Source organism: Amblyomma mixtum, chromosome 6, assembly GCF_055824585.1.
Source record: "Amblyomma mixtum isolate Tamu chromosome 6, ASM5582458v1, whole genome shotgun sequence".
NCBI lineage: Eukaryota > Metazoa > Arthropoda > Arachnida > Ixodida > Ixodidae > Amblyomma > Amblyomma mixtum.
Window position 1 is genome coordinate 104,995,788 of NC_143017.1, and position 20,574 is coordinate 105,016,361.

Here is a 20,574-nt window from a genome sequence, read left to right on the forward strand (position 1 = left end):
AGGAAAAAAAATGATCTCGAGTTCCCACATTTTGCACCATAGAGTTAACATAACCAACTCTTTGCACATTTACCCCCTCTTGCACGAAACGCTGCTCAGTGTGAAAAGACTGCGGGGCACATGAGAATGAACGCTGTGCGCAAGATGTCCGCCTTGAATTGTGCTAAAACTTCTGCCATCTTTTCGTCGCAAGTCAGCTGAGTGCTTTTATATACTACAGTTTTTCGACAAGAACTTGTGAGAAAGTGAAGTGGGACTCGGGAAAGGGTATTGCGTATGTCGCTTAGTGCCGCGGTGCAACTTACTGCATCGTAGGTTAGCGTATTCATCTGTCCAGGTTTCTTAGAGTACAAGATGGCGGCTCCCATACGTTTTTGAAGCGGCTGGCCAGTTGATGCGTGGTCTGGAACTGCGTTGTGGCGAGGCGTTTTTCGTTGTTAATCGCATCTTACCGTGGCCACATCTGTGTGTCACTTTGAAGCATTCCTTTTTCAGGACCACAGCAGCGTCATACTTTCAGAATGGGTTCGTCAGTAGTGGATACAGCTTATACGGGACGTCTTCGCAAGTTAGCCGCGAAGTTTTCAAATCTTTCGCGTCCCGACGGATCAGCGATTTTGGCCCAAGGTGAAACTAAGTTCTTGCAGCATGGTTTTCAGTGAAGCCGATGTGATCGTTTTGTGAACATGTTTGCTCGTTTTCCTTGTGTAGGAGAAACTGTCGTTCAAGCGGGCGTTTACGGACCCGCTGAAGTAAAACAAGCGCGCGAGCTGCATGAGAAGGCCACGGTCGAAGTGTTCTTTCGATCAAAATCAGGGCAGCAAAGTGAGTAACTTCAGGTCTTTTATAACGTTTATTTTAAGCTTATTCTTTCTGCGTTTATTCTCACCGGATATGTCTAAAGACTGTATTTTTAATCTAGCACATGCTTTGGGTACCCTGCGAAAACCGGGTGAATGGGAAATTAGTTGACCTTTCGGGCTGTTTTATTCTTGCGACTGCATTTAAAAGCATATTGATATTCATCATCCGAGTGATTTACTTGGATTGAGGCCAATATTTGTTGAATGATTTACTTCAGTGTCATGTCTTGTGCTATAGAAACTAAAACGTTTTGCTTCTACGGCATGAAATTTCCTGTAGTTCGTGCGCGAGAAGATAGATCGTGCATAAAAGTTACCTTGCTGTTGCAAAAGAATGCCAACGTCTATTTTCCTTGTCTTTAATGCAAAAGGCATAGCGCAGCGCGCAGGCACTTTGGCCACGAGACATTTTACTTTACTTCCGTTTCTGTCATCTGATGCCGTCATTTACAAATGGCCTCGTGGGTTTTTCCAGGCTGCTCAGATCGGATGTCTGAAAAGGTTGTGAGGAGCACCCTGGAGACTGCCATGTTGACAGCCTTACATCCACGTTCCTGCATTTCATTCACATGCCAAGAGTTGCACAATGATGGAGGTGTATCCTTTTGCTGTTTCTTGTCCTTTGACAGTGAAAAAAAGTCTGTTCGGGTACTTAATGCACACAATAACAGCATGTTTAATCACAAAGTAAGAAACAGAGATTGTGATTTCTTCGAGTAGCTAGCATTTTACTTCCTCACAGGTGAAGAATTTGAGGCCTTAAAGAATTTTTATAGTTTTGGTATCGTTGGAAAAATGCCATTGAAAGAACATCACCCGATTCATCATTCTTGAACATGGCTTATTCGTCGACAGGCGATTATACAATACACCTTTTCTAAATTGCATTCTTTAGTTAACGGAAAGAAAAGATTAAGGTATCCTCCGAACCCCCATTCGTGAGTGCTGAGGCAATCCATAAACAGTAACTAACTAATGTCTTTCACTCATGCTGCAACAGTCACTTGCTGTTCTGGTTGGGGTCCTGCAACAGTCACTTGCTGTTCTGGTTGGGGTCCAGGTACCTGTGCGAGATCTTGGACAGCGCTTGACTCTGATCCACTTTCCCCGTCATGTTCCTCCAGAGTGAGTTGCTTCCAATCACAGGCCACCATGCTTATGACTGGCACAGGTTCATGCAGCAACACGGTGGCCGTCACTACTTACTGGTTTTCAGATTTAAACTGAAAAAGAGGCATTTCATTCTCATTTTTGTATAAACTGCCTGAGTTAGCACAAACAGTGCACAGCCATCTAAGCCTAGAAAAATCTGTGCTCCCACTGCTGTGTCAAGCATATTAGCCTTTTAAGTTTTGCAAGTGGAGGTACTAGGAAGTTTCAGTAACTCTTGCAAATCAGGAAGCCATTTTTTTTTTTTAGAGCTTGTGGACTAGCTTTGAATATGTGATTTTCCATATTTGCATGCAGCCTGAATGTGCTTGCATAACCTCGTCAGACCTGAACAAAAGTTCAGCCTGTTTAGCTATACACATCTCAAACTTGGCGGTCCTGTGAATTATACACACAAAATATGGCAGCTGTATGTGCAACAGTTCTTCCCTTATAAGTTTCCTCCATGCTGTCTGCTATGGGCCTCTGGGCCTACACAACATTTTATGGCGTAGTTACGCTGCCGCGGTGGCTCATTGGTTACGATGCTCGGCTGCTGACACAAAAGATGCAGGTTCTGTCCCGGCCGCGGCGGTCGAATTTCGATGGAGGCGAAATTCTGGAGGCCTGTGTACTGTGCGATGTCAGTGCACGTTAAAGAACCCCAGGTGGTCGAAATTTCCAGAGACCTTCACTATGGTGTCCCTCATAGCCTGAGTCACTTTGGGACGTTAAACGCCTATAAACGAAGCCAAACCAAACAAAATTTTTCATCTCAGAGAAGGCAGACTTGCCCCAGCCATGCAACTGTTCCAGCTCATGTAGTGCAGTGCAGTTTTGCTCAGCTTTATGAGTCTTTCCCTTTCCCTTTTTTTTTTCTGTCCGAATGCTGGCTTTTCCCAGGCTGTTCTTTGTGTCATTGTCCTTAGTTGGATGGAAAGGAGGTTTTATGACTAAGGCATCACTACAGCACTAAAGTGAGGCCACAGGCTATCCTTAACCAAGCCCTTTTCCAGCTTTTGGCATGTTGCATAAATGCTGCCTGTCTAGCATTAATCGATGCTGCAGTCAGCATGAAATGCCACATAGCAGCAGTCACAGCTGCGATCACTCAAGATGAGTCTTTCCCTTTCCCTTTTTTTTTTTCTGTCCGAATGCTGGCTTTTCCCAGGCTGTTCTTTGTGTCATTGTCCTTAGTTGGATGGAAAGGAGGTTTTATGACTGAGGCATCACTACAGCACTAAAGTGAGGCCACAGGCTATCCTTAACCAAGCCCTTTTCCAGCTTTTGGCATGTTGCATAAATGCTGCCTGTCTAGCATTAATCGATGCTGCAGTCAGCATGAAATGCCACATAGCAGCAGTCACAGCTGCGATCACTCAAGTGGGAACAGTCGTGCTTGACCCCAACAGCCAACAGGAAGAGGTGAGCCAGGTACTTTAAACCCTCTCTAGAATAGGACTGCCAAGGCTGTGTTACCAAAACTTAAGTTCACTGGCATGACACTGATTGTTTCAACAAAGTCGCACCTTTCTACTTGGGTCTTTTTCTCTTTCCTGCACATTGTGATACTGAATGCTGCAAGTATTTCTGCAGCCTTATTGATTCAGACCGCTTCATACCATTACCAAGCACTTGCCATTTTCTAAACTGTTACCTCCAAGGAACTACTGTTGTCTGAAGAGTCGTAGCTTGTTTATACAGACAGTTCGGTTTCTAACCAAAACTTTCCATAAGACAAATTGTTCAGAATAATAAATTGTAAAGAAAAACAAGGAATATTTATTGCTTTGCGATTTAAGTCTGCTCTTGCTCATAGCTATGTGCAGTTCAGTAGAAATTAGGTATTCAAGTGCATTATCCTAGCTACCATCATTATATTCAGAAAGCTGCAGTTCAATTTGAAGCACCTCATTCCATAAAACACATATCCTACAACAGCTCCTGACATCTCGGAAACTGCTTTAAATACCTGCACGCAGGTGCTGAATGCATCAATTCAAACAATGTGTCACACCAAATGATAAGGCGTGCAGTTGTGGAAAATTGGGCAATAAAGCATGAAAAGCCAAAAAGAGTCCATCATTGAGGCAAATTACAGCTTTTGCCATGCCTTGGGCGGGCACCCTGCACTCAAAATATACTAACGGAAATGTATGGCTTGGGAAGTTGTCGTGTTCTCCTCACTGCTTATCTTAAAGTAGCAAAATACATGGAGCCTAATGGGCACCGTGCATTTTCACCCTGTCCATTATCCAGACAACAAATTTCCACATTAATGATGTGATGTGCAAATACACTATTCCAAGAAAAATTACCCATAATAAAGGTTTTCTATTGCTTTTTCTACGCGGGAATCAGAGTTTAAATTTTAATTACTTCTCTCCCAATTATTGAATGCTGGAATTCTTTATGTAGCTATGTACGCTCGATATAGCTAGAAAATTTCTTGGTGCCGCTAGTCTGTGACTTTGTTGTTTTATCTCCCAACTCCTGCAGTAGCCCATGTTCCTTTCTTTTTCCATCTTTCGGCTTCCTTTCTTGTTTCAGGTTTTGTCTTGTGCGTTCGTTTCTTTTGTCTGATGTGTGTTTTGTGATAAATGCAAGGATTATAATTGTAAATACACAAATGAAAAAAATACCTCTTCATTAGGTCTAATTGTGAGTCAAGTTTGCTGAACCAACTTTTGTAGCTGACTGACTGCACCTTAAAAGAACTGAAATCTGTGCCATGGTTTGTTTATGATGTTTTTCAGTGCAAAGTGTGGTTATATGTCACGCGAGGCATGGAAAAATGCCAGTATAATTCTGCTTCATCATTTTAATTCACTAAAGTGCTGAGGCCAGCCTTCCTCGACAGCTGGAATCACAACGAATGTATAAGCAGTGATAGTATTGCAGTTTTTTCATGCCTCATGTGACCTATAACCACACTTTGAAGTCGCAGGCATTCCAAAGAAGGAAACATGCACCCAAAAGTTAGGTGTTTATACTCCTTTAAAGGGGCCCAGAAACACAATTTTAGTCAACTGTTTTGCCTGTTGATTGCATACAGTGAGTTATAATGGTGCTATTAGCGTCGGTAATACCGCATACATTCCGTTTTTTAATATTTTAATGTCCTCCCAAAAACAACTTCATGGCTCTGATGGTGTCACCACACAGTGGCAGGTTTTTAGCAGCGGATATGACATCACCTGGCGCGAGCTTGATGATCGGACAAACAGTAAATATACTTCAAATTGTGTGAATAAATAGAGACACAGTTTGTCACCTGTCTGCGTTTTATACTAGATCAACAAAAACAACTTCTTTGTCTTAGATAAAAGCCCTGCAAAGCAAGTAAAATAAAAATACACCACCAGGGGCGCTCTGGCATGGAAACGACGCTGCTAGCCTCAGCAAGAATGAGTTACAGAGAGCAGGCAACCATGGAGTACGAACTTCCGCAACGTGCTCTGGCAGGCTGTTTTGATTGGTTGCGCCAGGTGCCGTCATTGGGAGACCGAAATAGAAGTGGGAAGCCCCGCCAAAATCGAGTTGAGGGCAGCGTTTTGTTTGCTTGTATTTTGAAATTTCTTCACTGAATAACTCCCGTTCCTGTGCATCGATTCCTGTAATTCTTTTTAAGTCAGCATCTGTGTGATGTAAAGAATCCACCTGAAGTATAGCCGGTATCCCCCCAAGCAGTGTTTCGCAGCCCCTTTAAGCCGTATGGCTGCGCTCGGGTGGATGTCAATGAGAACTACTCCCTTATTACTCCTTTAAGCTGCAATGACCACTCGCTAAATATGACCAAATTTATATTTCTTCACCATCAGTTATTTTGTCGTCCATAATCATGCGCAACCGCAGCATTATGTCTCCATTGATGCCGACAATATGTAATATCGCACTTAGCATAATTTGCAATACATCCAGACTGAACTCAGCTACTCGGGTTTTCGGCTTTACAATAAATTAATGTGCCGTCATTCGAACCACCGTACAGACAGACATTTAGGGTACTGTGTTCTTTTCACCGGATATTAAATGCTAACTTTGGAGCACCGCTGATGTTCATATTGAGCTGGATAGTATGTGACAGTCCTCACTTGGCGTGCATCTGATTGGGTTGGAAGAAAAAAATTCAGCAGTATGTTCTGGTGGCCCTCTTTTCTTCTGCTCCCATCATGCCCGTTTTGCCACATGCGTATATGTGCTAAGCAGCAGCTATGTTGCATGATCATTTTTTCTGGTTCAAAATGGAAAACATTTTTCTTCCTCTAGGAAGCAAAAGCCGTGTGTACCCTCTCCTTTGAAAGCCAAGAGTCCAAGCTGGTGTCAACTCATACCACGGGCCAGTTTTCCAGGGACGAGTTCCAGAAATGCCTGGCTCTGTGCCAGGCTGCAGTGGGCGAAATCTTTGCCTTTTACCAGGATGCCTTGGAAAGGCGTTACCACAAGTTACTCGTCCCAGAGGGAGGCAGTGATGCGGATTAAAGCTTTTCACCCCATCCTTAGCCCCGTCTGTCATTTTTTTTTTTGTTGATGGGGCCCTGAAACACACTTTTCTGATGATTCACTTGCATTTGCTCCATCAGCAGAAATAAAATGCCACTCGTATCGCACAGGTACACCATTAGATGAAAGATTTGAAAACTAAACATGATGACAGATCTGCCTGGTTGGGTTTGATGACATAGATTTTAAAACTCAACATTTCGGAGCCGGCTCGGCTCCTTCGGGTGTGACTGGGGGGCAATAGCTAGCGTCTTTAATTACGCATGGAGGGGAGCAGAAAGTGTAAAGAAGGAAAGCGGTAATGCGAAAGGTGTGGGGGGAGGGGGGGGGGGGTTAAGGCTGCGAGTCTTGTTGTTGGACTTGCAGCCATTACCCATTATCAGCCTGACTACGCCCACCGCAGGGCAAAGGCCTCTCCCATGTCTCTCCAATTAACCCTGTCCTGAGCCACTGCAGCCACCATATCCCGCAAACTTTTTATCTCATATGCCCACCTAACTTTCTGGCAACCCCTGCTATGCTTGCCTTCTCTTGGAATCCACTCTGTTACCATTAAGGACCATCGGTTATCTTGCCTTATTACATGCCCTGCCCAAGCCCATTTCTTCCTCTTGATTTCGACTAGGATGTCACTAATCCGCATTTGTTCCCTCACCCACACTGCCCGCTTGCGGTCTCCTCACGTCGCACCTATCATTTTTTCCATAGCTCGCTGCATTGTCCTTAAGCTGAACCCTATTCGTTAGCCCCCCCGTTGCGAGTCCCGTTGTCGGACTGTCCGAAGGCAATCAGTGGCCACCGCTGACCACCTCCATACAGTCCAACAAGGGACTCGCAGCCTTAACCCCTCCCCCATGCCGCTTTTTTCCTTTTGACCTCCGGCTCCCCTCTATGCACACTCAAAGACTGTAGCTGCTGCCCGCAGTCACCCCTGAAGGAGCAGAGCGAGCTCCGAAACGTTGGGTTTTAAATTAAAGTTTTTGGTTGGTGATGTGCCAGAGTTTATTATAAGATGAAAGAATTCAGTGTGATGCTGCATAACTGGCTGGGGATGGGGAACACCGTGCTTGGGAGTCTGCTCATGCATACTCGGGCATGTTAGCAATGCCCTAGGCAATGGGAAAGCCTCAGATACAAAGAAAGCAACATTTCGATATTTGAAGTTCTTTTGCACTACCCACGAATCCTGTACAGCATTCACAAGTGCCTTCCTGCATGCATGTAACGTCTTGTGCAAACTCTTCCCTGACATGCCTGATGTCCAAAAGGATCAGGTACGAAGAGTAAATGTCCAGGTTCTGTTATGCTGTGCTGCTTCCTAACTGGAACAGCAGTGCCCAAAACTGACATACAAAGGGTCAGGCAAGGTAGAGGCTGGTGGTGCAGAAACGCAGTGGTGTTTCCTGATGCAGCGCGCTGGCTGTGATGGTGCATTTGCATTTTGCCTCCATTGAAAAAGGTAGAGCTGGAGACATCATGATCGCTATCGAGTCTTCAACTGGTCATTTTGATCCTTTGGTTTAGAGCACAGAGATCGTGGCCAGCTCTTAATCCCGAGTCGGAAGAGGCGCCCATCAAGCCAAATATGTGAGGTACTTTGAGAGTGGTTATGTGATGGAAGCAAGACGTGAAAACTTTTCGCTTGGCACCAACTGACTGGTAGCAACATTTGGCGCATTTTATTAATTCCGTATCTTATAATTCCGTCAAAGCACATCTACATTCCACCCTCCGAGCGTTTGCTGACAAAACTGTTTGATCGGCACCGACTCAAGATTTTCGAGCTTGGTCAGCATCATCATCCTGATATTCACCAGCTGACACTGCTATAAGCCACAAAAATGTTGCACTTTCACTGTCCACATATATATTTTTTTTCCGCTTAAGGAACACGTCTACTGCATTCGCAGTCATAGTAACACAGCTGCAAAGGTGTCTCATCAGAAATGCATGTGTAAAGTCACCGCGCAGGAGGACCCACGTGCTAAGTTATAACCATATTTGCTAATGCTGCTGGCTCAGTCACTTGATAGTAGCGTGGTGACCTGTATAATGCTATGAACAGCAAAGAAGCGTTCTGTGACACCGGCACACCCTAATGAACTTCATTGCCATGAGGCCTGTGCATAACTCGACCACAAGAACATCAAAACGATGCCACAGAGCCACTCCGCAGCCACTGCCGACTACCCCACCACATATTGCCGCCATGCCAGCTCCGTGCTAGTATTGGTGGGAGTACCCATGTGACCCAAAGCGCCCAACTCCTTTGGGAAGAAAGTAGGCCGAATGTAGTTGGGGCGTCCGGTTTCGCCCAGCCGAACGTGCAGTCGCCTCTCAGAGTGCTCTAGAGCGATCAAAAGCGACCAAAGACTGCATTAGTCTTCAGAACTGAGGGGGTTATGTCACAAACAAGACCCACTCAGCTAATAAAAGCTTCCATTTGTGCAGGCACTCTACTGCATACCGAAAACCAGCATATCTAAAACACAGTTCCATCTGCAGAAAACAGCTGAAAATTCCTTTGAACATCATTCACACCGTGCTTTGATATAATTTTTCTTTTTGAGCACTACATTTAAGAGGTGAAAGCAAAGCAACAAAGTCACGCTAGAGGCCCACATACCGTGCGATGTCACTGCGTGTTGAAGAACCCTAGGTGTTCGAAGTTATCCGAAGCCCTCCACTACAGTGTCCCTCACAGCCAGAGTCACTTTCAGATGTTAAACCCCATAAACCAAACCAAATGGAATCTTTTTTGGTGTAGATAAGTGTTTGAATGAACAGGTGGGCAAATTTTTAAATGCAATTTTCTCAATAACAAATGCACCTTTTGCTGGCAGACAAATGTCAACATACTACGAAAGAGCCACAGGATCGAATTTTACCAAGAACAAAAATTGCACGAGGCTTGTACTCAGCGTCCCTTTGAGCATCACGAAACTGTACACAGGCTATGAAGGACACTAAGGCAAGGCTCCAGGTTAATTTTGAATTCTGAAAGCATACAGCACACAATTTACACAAGTTGAAGAAAATGCAGCTGAATATAAACGGCTGTTTACACATCAGCAGAAGGCCTTTGCACAAGTCCAATAACTTCCATGCCCTCAAGTTATAGTTTCAGCTGCTTTTGCAGACAAGCTCTGGTTAAATACTGCAACCCGAGAATTTTTCTTTCCACGAGCATAGCTCATGGAATAGCGTTGCTCATCTTTACCAATGATAGCAAAGCTTTAGCAGACTATGTTTACGACTAATGCTCAAGTACCGCAAGCACCGACAAGTACATACGGGCAGTGACCCGCGAGTTTAGAACACATGGTGCGCTGACGTCCAGGTCGTCACTCATGCAATAGCACAAAGCATTAAGCACCCCATTAGAATTACTGCTGGCAGTTGAAAGTGACCACCATTTAGCTTCTGCAAGGTATGAAGTTACTGCACTACCAAGTCCAAGTACCAAGTCCAGGGGTGATCCCAGAGCCAACGCATCCTTCACTTCAGCTGCATATTTTTTACATAAGCATCATTGATGCGCATCTTTTTGTAATGCTCTGCCATAACCTACAACAAAACAGCGAGAAATGAAAGCTTGCTTTAACAGCCGCAAATTGCCAAAGTTCACAACACATATGTCCTTGGCAGCGAATTAGGCAACTCGGTGGAATTTAGCAAGGTGAACTAGCTCACAAAGAAGTGTTGACAACAAAGGAAGCACATTTAAGTTCGTTTCGTAATGAAAACCACGGTTAAATGATAGCTCTATAAGGTGCAGTTACACGAAATGCCAGCACCAGCTTGCAATTCACCGTTACCCTTTCAACCCTATGCAAACAAAAGCATAATGGAAGAAACAATACAGGTGCCAATGAATTTTGGGCCTTCAAACTAGAGAAACGCACTGCCTTGCCTATATATTCATATTTTTAACTGCACTTCTACCCAAAAGTCAATTATAATTTTTGTCCCTAGAGCCTTTGAGTTGACAGCCAACTGGAACGACACCTTTTTACAACAGAGCAAAACACAGGCAAAAAAAATATTGCCGCAGGACGTGCTTAACTATGCCAGCAGTGATAAGTACAAGCTGTCAAGCATAGCATTCAGGTAATAGCCATAGTGCCCCAATCACAAGGTGTGATAAGAGGGACAATTGGTTGGTTGGTTTATGGGGTTTAACGTCCCAAAGCGACTAAGACTATGAGAGACGTCGTAGTGGAGGGCTCCGAAAATTTCGACCACCTGGGGTTCTTTAACGTGCACTGACATCGCACAGTACACGGGCCTCGAATTTCTCCTCCAAAGAAATTCAGCCGCCGCGGCCGGGATCGAACCCACGTCTTTTGGGCCAGCAGCCGAGCACCATAGCCACTGAGCCACCGCGGCAGCTATAAGAGGGACGAAAACCTACTAAATGTGAATGAAATAAAAGATTCTGCAGAAGCAGGGTTCCTTAGCTAAACTAAGTAAAAGCAGCAGGGAGGTAAAGATAAATATCGTACGAGAATATAGCAGTATGCCAGATTTGCAACAAAACATTTACTGTTTTCAATGATGTGTGTAAGCTAAAAATCCCCTCTTCGCTTGGCGCGCACGTAACGCCATCAGACTGCGCCCACTAAAACCTCCTCCTCGCAATGTATGCCACTGCCCCAACAGATAGCGTGCGACAGCAGCACCTCTCGCTCATCTCGTTTTGGCGCAGTGGGGCTGTACGGGGACGCAGGGCGGCGAACAACGCAGTGCACATGCAAGGCGCGTTCACCACAAAGCTTGCGGCTTGCTGTCCGTTCGTTCGGCGCAAAAGCTATGCTGGTGTTCGTGGCATCGGGTTTGTTGAGAGGTCTCCTAGAGACTCCGGGTGATTTGTCCAATGGGCTAGGCATCGTGCCGAACGGGCGATGGCGCTCCGCACTCCCTGGCAGGCTGCGACACGCTGTCTCATTCCACTCTTTAAGGCAATGCTTAAGCGTCCTCCAACTTTTACCCTCTGCACATATATATGAATAGAGAAACATTTTCACACATTCCTCATGCTCCACAGGTTCTTCTAGCAACAAAGAGCTGTCAGTCAAGCACATGTCATTGATTTGCAGGCTGCTTACATTTGAGCACGGATGAGCAAATGTAGTAGCTGTTACAAGCAATGTTTATTCACCTATTGCAACACCGAGCTATACATATGCAGAAGGAAGGGGCACCAGCTTAGAACTCGGGCCGCTGATCCTTCGGCACGGTGCTGTAGTCTCTCGTAGAATAGAACTGGAGAAAGAAATAAGAAATGCAGAGAATGTAGGCAAATAACACAACAAAGCAGGGATATAAAGAGGGTGGTGTAACACGAACACCTAAACAGCTTCATCCAGCAACCTCACTGATGACACACAACTTCAGAAACTATGAACCTCTCTCTCTCTCTCACCAATTCTCTCAAACAATTTTTTGTGCCACTCGTACCTGTGCTGGGGATTAAGTTAGTTGCTTTCACAATCTTTTAGCAAAAAATGATAAGACGATTAAGTATGGTTAGGCCAAATGCGAATTAGATGCACTCGCACTTCAGTTTTCACTTTGGTTTCGGCTTCAATTTTCGACTCAGGTTAAGAGGGCAATGCAATAACTGTGTGTTTCCAATCCATTGCACACAGATGGAAAATGATGAAGACAATGACATCCAATGCACAGCGCACGAGACTGTCCTCTGCAGCATCAGTGACCTGAAAACAAGCAGCTTTCATAAGACTGATACCGTAGTCTGGTGCCTATCTGAGCAACTGTTGTTTTCCATTTGAGTTGGGGGGAGAGGAAGATGAGCAGCTCATTTGAAAATGCTTTCTCGACTGTTTTAAAAATAATGTGCACAGAAGACTTTGTTTACACAAATTGTCTCAAAGTTTGGTTAGTGCCTGCCGGAATAAAATAACCGTTCCTCATATAGGCACCAGGCACCACCACCGGTATCAGTGATGCGAAAGCTGCTTGTCTTGTGTGACTGATGCTGCAGACAGTGCCGATTTCTAATTAATTCTGATCAAATCAGGTGAGTATATCATCCAAACTTGGTACTGAAAAGGCAAGATGGTAGTATGCCACCTCTCATCAAATTTCGGCACGAATAAGCGAGAGAACCATTTGATGGTGCACTTTTAACACTGTAACAGTCAGCACACAGTCCGAATGCTTCATAATGTTCATAAGTAGGCACTTTTTCCATGCTCATTGCTCCCTTAGAAACAAACAAGGTAGGAAAAATTATATGTCTGCTGAAACACCACAACACATCAAAGCTCCTGCTTGTTCTCGTTGGCTGCCTTCTGGTCCAGGGCTAATCGGGCAAGCAACAGACTTCTTTCTCCATACCTTGTATTGCTTGTTCTGGTATTCCTGCCACGGTTCAGGGTTGGTCTTCTTGTTCCAGCTGCAATATTTAGAACGCAAATGCTGCCATCACAAAAGCACATTACTGCAATATAAGCCTGCCATGTAATGTTTAAGGCCATTTTTGCCTTGCCAGCAGAGTTTTAAAAGAAAAAAAATGAGCGGAGATAAAATTTTACCTCAGAACTGGTAATAAGGCTAAGCAAAACCAGCCATCTGTTCTATTTTTTTTTTTATTTGGAATACCCTCACGGACTGGGGCAGGTGTTACGTACCATATTCAACAAATTACAGGAAAAAAAGAGAAAACATACATATGGTGAACAATTTTCTAGATGTTTTTGTCACCATATTTCTTATATTTCTGTACTAAACACTGTGTGATGCCTGTGTTCCATCTTATGTGTTTTATATCTTACCCCTTGGTTTCTGTGGCTGTTGGCTTCTGTCATATTTATAACGAGCCCCTCATTCCCTTTCCCTTGTTTGCTTAATTGCTTAACGAGGGCCTCGGTTCTGGCAGCCTTGACGCCATAGGAAGCATAAGAGGGTTCCACACAGCTTCCACCCTCGCCGTTCGATGACGTTCTACGTCACATCAGCGGTAACTCAGGACGTGCCACGTCCGCCGCTTACGAACGTGGGTGGCGGTGATGAACACTCCCAAGGTTAGGTTATTTGTAAACATAAATACCCCCAAAAGCAGAAGATTTGACAGCCGTCGCCGTAGCTCAGCGGTAGAGCACCGGACGCGTAATTCGGAGGTCGTGGGTTCGGATCCCACCGGCGGCATGTGGTTGTTTTTTCTTCTGCTTTTCTAATCAATTAGCTTTAAGCGATAACATAGTGATATTCTAAATTGATCAACACCACAAAATAAAAATAAAATTAATTAAAATCCCCTGTGCCCCTTGGTTTCTGTGGCTGTTGGCTTCTGTCATATTTATAATGAGCCCCTCATTCCCTTTTCCTTGTTTGCTCCATTATGTAAATGCCACTTAGGCCTTTACGGGTACAATAAATGACGATGATCAAAAGAAAATCACTACAGCAGGATACTACTTAAAAAACAAAACAGTTGGTAACACTGGGCCATGGTCCGTGGCACCCTGTGTTACTCTGCTGAACAATCGCAACAGTAAAGAGAATCAGCTTTTTAATGTTTGACGGTGTTAAACAAGCCACAGGCACCAAAATTGTTGAGCTTGTAATGTTGTCTGGTGGTTAGCTTCTTGCTTAGGTAACAAGAAAAGTTTAAATGAAGTACTTTTTTGTCGTGGAGAAATTCTATGCGGAGATCGTGAATGTGGGCGGAGCTTCGCTGCAAACTTAAGTAGTATTCGACTATAGTGGTACGGCATGGCATGGTATGATGGTACAATATGTAGAACTGAACGCCCAAAAACTGCATGTAAGCTAACTGGGAGGCCATATCAGGGGGCAATAGATTATTCCGAGTGCCTGGGACTCCTTAATGAGCAGTGGCATTGCACAGCGCACAAGTTTCTGACTTATGCCTCCATCAAAATGCAACCACCACTGCTGATGTTCAATCTTGTGGCCTTCAGCTTAGCAGCCCAACATCAAAGACACTGAGTCACCACAGCAGGTCACATGCACTAATAAAATGAACTTACACACCATAATGCATATGCATAAGGCCCCAGCCAATGTGCACATAAAGTGAATGGCGCACGTAACAGCAAACACAAAGAATGGCAGTTGTGGACTTGTGTATTTGCAATGCTTGCATAATGGTACTGATAGTAGTGGTAATATGTAGCATTCAAATTCCCGAAGCGGCATGTGGGATAGAGCGGAGACCATACTGGAGGTCTCTGGATTAATTTAGGACAACTTGGAGTTCTCTAACGTGCACTGGCATCACACAGTGCACGGCCGTTTCTGCACTTTGCCTGTATCAAAATGCAGCCGCCACGGCTAGATACGATTCCACGTGATGCACACAAAAATTTTACCCTCGCCTTTCTAGATGTTCTGCTCCACTGCTTTCCAGTTGCCTTAAAGGACAATAGACGCCTAATTTAGTTGCCCGTATTCTTCTTTCAAATCATGTGTCAGACATTAGACTACAAATTTGCCATGTGATATTTGCCCACGGCCGCTAAATAATCTATGCTGTAATTTCTTACTGATGCGCTTACGGTTTCGGGTTCACCAACCAAACGACAGCCGTGACTCGCCGGCAGTGTTAGGACATGTGACTTATGTATGAAAAACAAACTGCAATAAAATCAATGATACACAGTTTTAATCCACTACAATGCTTAGGCTAGCCTGCTTCAAGAGCTGGAAAGCCAACAAACATACCAACGGCAAAACTGCATTTTTTTTCTGTGTGCCTCACGTGGCCTAAAAACTCCCAACTATTCACAGTCATTATTTGCAAGAAGAAATTCAATTATAAATTATTTAGCAGTCATATGCGAATATACATGGTGAACCACATATTCTAGTGACTAATGCATCGTACGAAAAACAATAAATGCGCGACTAAAATTGGGAGTCTATGGTCCTTTATGTTTCTTTTATAAAGTTTTACGCCAGGCTATTATTACCTGCTCGTTTTGCTTCCGTCATATTCCTGCAGATCTTTGCTTCCAATGAGCGTTCTGTTCGGCTCTCCCTCATTTCTTTAGCTGCTGCCTCCAAGCTCTCCTGTGTCACCTACCTACCTGGCCTGGGGTGATCTGTCCCGTTTTCATTTGATTTTCTTTCTCATTGTATCCTGGAACGACAACTTGGTAATTTTAACTCTGGGCTTAACTTTTGCCTTAAAACGCTTTCTTGCGTTTCGAGTGCTTAGTCCCTTTTCACTTTCCTTGAATTGGCTTTAAAAGGGTCATGACCTGGTCTACCAACAAACCTTGCTTTTAAGTTGCAGCTACTAGCCACGACTTTATTATGCATACTTAAAAAAGAAGTAGGGCTCTAAGCGCGCTATTGAGCTAGAAATTGTAATTTAAAGTTATCTGCTCTAAGCCCCTCCCCCTGGCAGGGACAACCATATTGAAGCAGCCTGAGTGACGTCATAAACTGACAGCGTCGTCGTCTGCTGCAAAACTGCCACGCGCACGGTCGGTGCAGAGCAGAATGCATGCCAGCCCGAGCACGGCCGTGGCACATTGTGATGAAGTCGCCGACACAGCACAGAAGTCAGAACAGGGAAGGACACAGGCCTTTGTTGCCTTTGTCCCTCTCCAACTTCCCCCCTTCACCAAACCGCAACTCAAGCCTGAACAACGAACAACTTACTCCCCTATGCGCACTACGCTCGGTTCAGTCGTTCAATCGCGAGGAAGCATGTGACCATCAGTCTATGTTGCCAAGAACTACGAGCGTGCCAGTGTTGCCTGCCTGCCGCATGGTTCAGGAGGACTTTTAAAAATTCAATTACAAATTACTCGCTGCATCAAATGAGCCCATATTTCGTCAATTTGTTCCTAGATGTATAGCAAACAAAATGCAATAAACAGCTCGAGTCTGAAGAACAACGTCATAACACCTTTAAGCCTGGCAAAGCTCTGCTTGTCCAGGCTCCCTCTCTCATTCATGTTTGTTTTTTCTTTTTTTCAGGCCTTTTAAGAGGACCAATAAAAATGGGTTTGATTCGCAACCTTTGAATCAGTAGCTGAACATAGCCACTCCACTAAGGCACCACAACAGAACGGAAATAACACATGATCCAATATATTTTTGGAGACCAGCGCAGCTACAACTTGCAAAGGCCGAAAGCAATGGCCAAAATTATTTGCTAACATATGAAGCGCCTTCATAGGTCCGCAATAGGAGAGCACCCACAGATCACCTGTGTGATCCATTATTTTTGGCCACACAGAACACTGAATAATGAACATGCAAGCATTGACAAGAAACACTACATGCTAAAGAACATTCGAAGGGGAAAGTCACTTGCTAAGGCAAAACTTTAATAGGAAGGATCAAATGCCTTTTGCAAGAGAAATGTCGGACTTGGCACAACTGATAATCAACGAACCACACCATGATTCTTACATGTGCAGGAACAAATTCATTCCTTATTACTTTGTGCCATGCATTAAGTGCAAATCAGCAGTATTTTTCAACTTTCAGGCTTTGTACAAGAACTACCAATTGAATGTGAGGTTGACATTCTGTTGACGGTCTCTAAACCTACGTAATGAAAATTGCTGGATGGCACCTACATTCGCAAAACACCCAAAGTAAGTTCATTTGTTCATGAAGTGCATGATTCTTTCAGCAACTGGTACGTTCTTCGGAAGTCATGCAAACTACATTACAATTCCTATGATGATGTTTTACGCAGACCCAAATCTAGAACTAACAGGGTTAGCTGAACAACTCAATTCCAGAGTCGTAAGCGCTTACTATTACCTGACATCCGGGTTCCTGAGCGCGAGACGAGCAGTGTAGAATACTGCTCCTGCCATCCCGACGCCGACAATTGTAACCAGGGGAATGAGCTGCGGACAAGAAACGTGAAAATGTCGGTCATAAAGACCCTGCTTACCGCATGCAAAGTAAGCACTTGAGCATATTCGAAACGTCCACAAGGTTCCAAACCTCACATAGACATTCATACCGGAGCAATTCCTGATCACAGACGCAAGCCCACCACAGGATAGGGGCAAGGATAGGTGCTCTTCACAGTCAGTTGTGGCTTTATTCATCACGCGGAAGAGCAGACGACGCGTTTCTTAAAGGCTGACAACAGTTTTAAATCGCCTATCACAAATTAAGCTGGGATATGTAAGTACAAACTGACGGAAACGAGGAGTCACAGTGGCAACAACTACGTTAGGTGTTGCTTTGTAACCTTGAGAACGGCAGCACATGCGGAGTAATCTGCTGCTGCGGCCCCCGAGTTTAGCTCGCAGCATAAAGTCATTAAAATGGCTTTGCAAACGAGTTGCATTAAGTTTTGGTGATTAACGGCGAACTGTTCAGCGTTAAACTTCTCTCAAGACCACGTATACGCAGCCCCCTAGACAGTTAAAGCGACCTTAGGGTTAGACTTCTCGTACGAGAGCACCGGCTAGCTATATCTGCTTTATACAACGAAAAATGATACCGAGCAAATCACTTCTTATTTACTTACGGCTGGGTGCCTCCTCATCCCCTGCAACGAGAAACTCCTCATGATGCGCGTATGGGAGCAAAGTCCTCACTGTCCTCAAGGTGAAGTCGCAGTAAGCGAAAGAGCAAAGCGTAGGGCGATTCTGCTGCACTTTACCTGCAGCCTCTATTGGCTTCGGCTTTGCCTTCGGCTCGGAAGTTTCTAACGCAGCTGCTGTGGGATATATTTCGCGCTTTCGCGCTATTTTTTATTTTACGATTTTTTTTCGTCCTGAAATGTACACGCAATGCCACGTTTCCTTTATAGCGAACGAATTAACGCACTTCACTTAATGCTTTGCATTTCTGCATTACTTATCAAGAACAGGGCACAACAAGGACCAACGTTTTTGAACAAGGACAGCACCTTGTGTCGCCTCTTCCTGTGTGCTGTTTCCACGGATACAGACATCGGTTTCGTTTGATTAGTGAACTCTACGCTGTAGAACATGCGCAAGACGAGACAGCATACCCTAGGAGAGGATAATGAGCATCATCATTTTCCTGTTAGCTCCGCCAATGTAGAAGCCATCGGGATGGAAACGATGCAAGAACTGCTATTTAAAATATCCCCCAAAACGACGAGACCTCTTTCTCTCTCTTCTATTTTTCCCCCATTATCTTCTGGCTCTCGTTACGGCGCAGCTGTTGGTCCTGAGGACGCGAGTTTAAATCCCTGAGGCAGCAGCATGCCAAGCGCGTTTCAATGAGGGCGGAATGCAGAAGAGTAGCGATGTCGGCTGAATAGAGTGGTCGAAAGTCCGGAGCAATCTATTGGGACGCCTCTTCCTTCCTTCTTTCACTCTCTCCTTCGCTCGTTCCCTTATGGCGTTGATGAAGTGTCCACGTGCTCTTTGTTTTGCTAGGCGCCTAACGACTCGACCACTGCCGCCAGGCAAACCGATGAAGCAGCTCCCTCCTCTTCCGTGCCTCTTCGTCGCCCCGCGGAGACAACGGCCACCAAGCCACCCCTAGCAATGACACCGTTGCACGCTTTTCGCAATGCACCTGGCATACCTGGAGCCTCTCTCATTACCCTTAGGATGTAATGGCTCTAATGCTTCTCCTGTCTTTTCCTTCCTCCGTGTCGGGCGTCCAGAAGCCGACCCGGGTTCAAATCCGGCCAGGGCGGCCGCGTTTAGTTGGAGGCGAAAAGTAAATTGCTTGCTTGTTTGTTTGTTTATTGCGCCCGTGTGCTGTGCGATGCCAGTGCTCATTACAGATCCCTAGGTGGCCGAAATTATTCCGACCCCCCCCCCCCCCCCCCCCACAGACACACACTATGGCCTTTTTTCTCTCTTCCTTCTTTCGCTTCCACCTTCATCGCTTTCTCATGGCGCTGTTGAGGTGACCGTCGAGTAGTGAGGAAGCTGACAGTTAATGTGTCTCGGTTTCAGCCGCACGTCTTAACCAATAAAATCCATCACACGCCGTCATGTAAATTGGTCAGCTAGAGATCCTTCTTCATGGTACATAATGGTAGAAACAGCACTGACACAGTACGAAGCAAGAACGCAGCGCCTGTGTTGTGTTCTTGCTCCGTCCTGCGTAAGCGCTGTTCTTTAACCAACAAGCCCATCTTATTTCCATCGTTCTTATATCCTGCTTGCTCCCTTTTACAATAATACGCTTATTTCCTCGCTTACAAATTGATGGAGGAGGCAAGAAAAAAGTGGCAATCTGCTTGACAAAGTTGTTGTTAGCTGTTAAAGTGGCACACACCCACGGTGGGGATTCGCAGGGTGCGTTGCGAATTCAAAGAGGAGAGCACATTTGTTAAGTTCGTGGATAGCTTTTTAGTTAAAAGTAATGACATTTAGAAAATTATAACGCAGGAATCTCCCGGACGCAATGATATATTAAGGATCAGAATCGCACATAGATGTCAGGATATATCCTCTGGTGCTGGCGCCAAAGGAGAGAAGAACCGGATCAGGAAGGTTATGCCCAATCGAACGAGGCGATCTGCAGATAAGTTCGCAGAAAAGCCAAAAGCCAGCAGGGCAGGAGTAAGTGATCGAGTGACTCAATTTTTCACCACATGACAAAGGTTCGACGGATCTGAGAACCCAGATCGGCATAAGGTCCCATAAACTGAACATATCTCTCTCTCTCATTCAGTCGTGACATCCTGCCGCGAAAGAGGGTCATGGACACCTCGCATTGCCCTGAGCAGAATAGGCAGACACGTCAAGGCGGGTACCATCCTGGAAATGCCGAATGCTGGATGCGCTTGCCAAATGCGCCAAATGCGCTCGTTTGTGTTAGTCTCAATTTCGTCTCGTGTCCTGTTCTTGTCGCGCTGTGAGCTAAATGATGATTACTTACCAACTCGCCAAAATTTCCGCCTTACTGAAATGCTGGAAATCCGCTGTACCAAAGAATACCCCGAGAGGTTTTTCAGCGTATTTTAGTAAGAGCTAGATCGCAAGGAACTCAGCGACGAATGTAGAGGTTTAATATCAGGGGTGCGAAATTAATGCAATATATAGCTGCAATAGCCTTGGAATACATGCCAATATCCTTTTTGTTTTGCTGGGAG

General features: G+C 45.0%; 2 protein-coding genes across 2 annotated transcripts; one reads left to right on the forward strand and one right to left on the reverse strand.

Annotated features, from left to right (window-relative positions):
* Positions 1–253: 253 nt before the first annotated feature.
* On the forward strand, positions 254–6,514 carry Rrp46 (exosome complex component Rrp46). The gene is made up of 5 exons (XM_089548575.1): positions 254–627; positions 712–825; positions 1,339–1,460; positions 3,297–3,437; positions 6,282–6,514. The coding sequence occupies exons 1-5, from the start codon at positions 522–524 to the stop codon at positions 6,492–6,494; spliced, it is 696 nt and encodes a 231-aa protein (XP_089404701.1). The 5' UTR covers positions 254–521; the 3' UTR covers positions 6,495–6,514.
* A 5,135-nt stretch (positions 6,515–11,649) lies between these two features.
* Positions 11,650–18,159, reverse strand: ND-MLRQ (NADH dehydrogenase (ubiquinone) MLRQ subunit). The gene is made up of 4 exons (XM_089548576.1): positions 18,016–18,159; positions 17,292–17,380; positions 12,879–12,936; positions 11,650–11,780 (listed from the first exon to the last, which is right to left on the reverse strand). Exons 1-4 carry the CDS (start codon positions 18,055–18,057, stop codon positions 11,724–11,726), a joined length of 246 nt encoding a protein of 81 aa, XP_089404702.1. The 5' UTR covers positions 18,058–18,159; the 3' UTR covers positions 11,650–11,723.
* Positions 18,160–20,574: the final 2,415 nt, after the last annotated feature.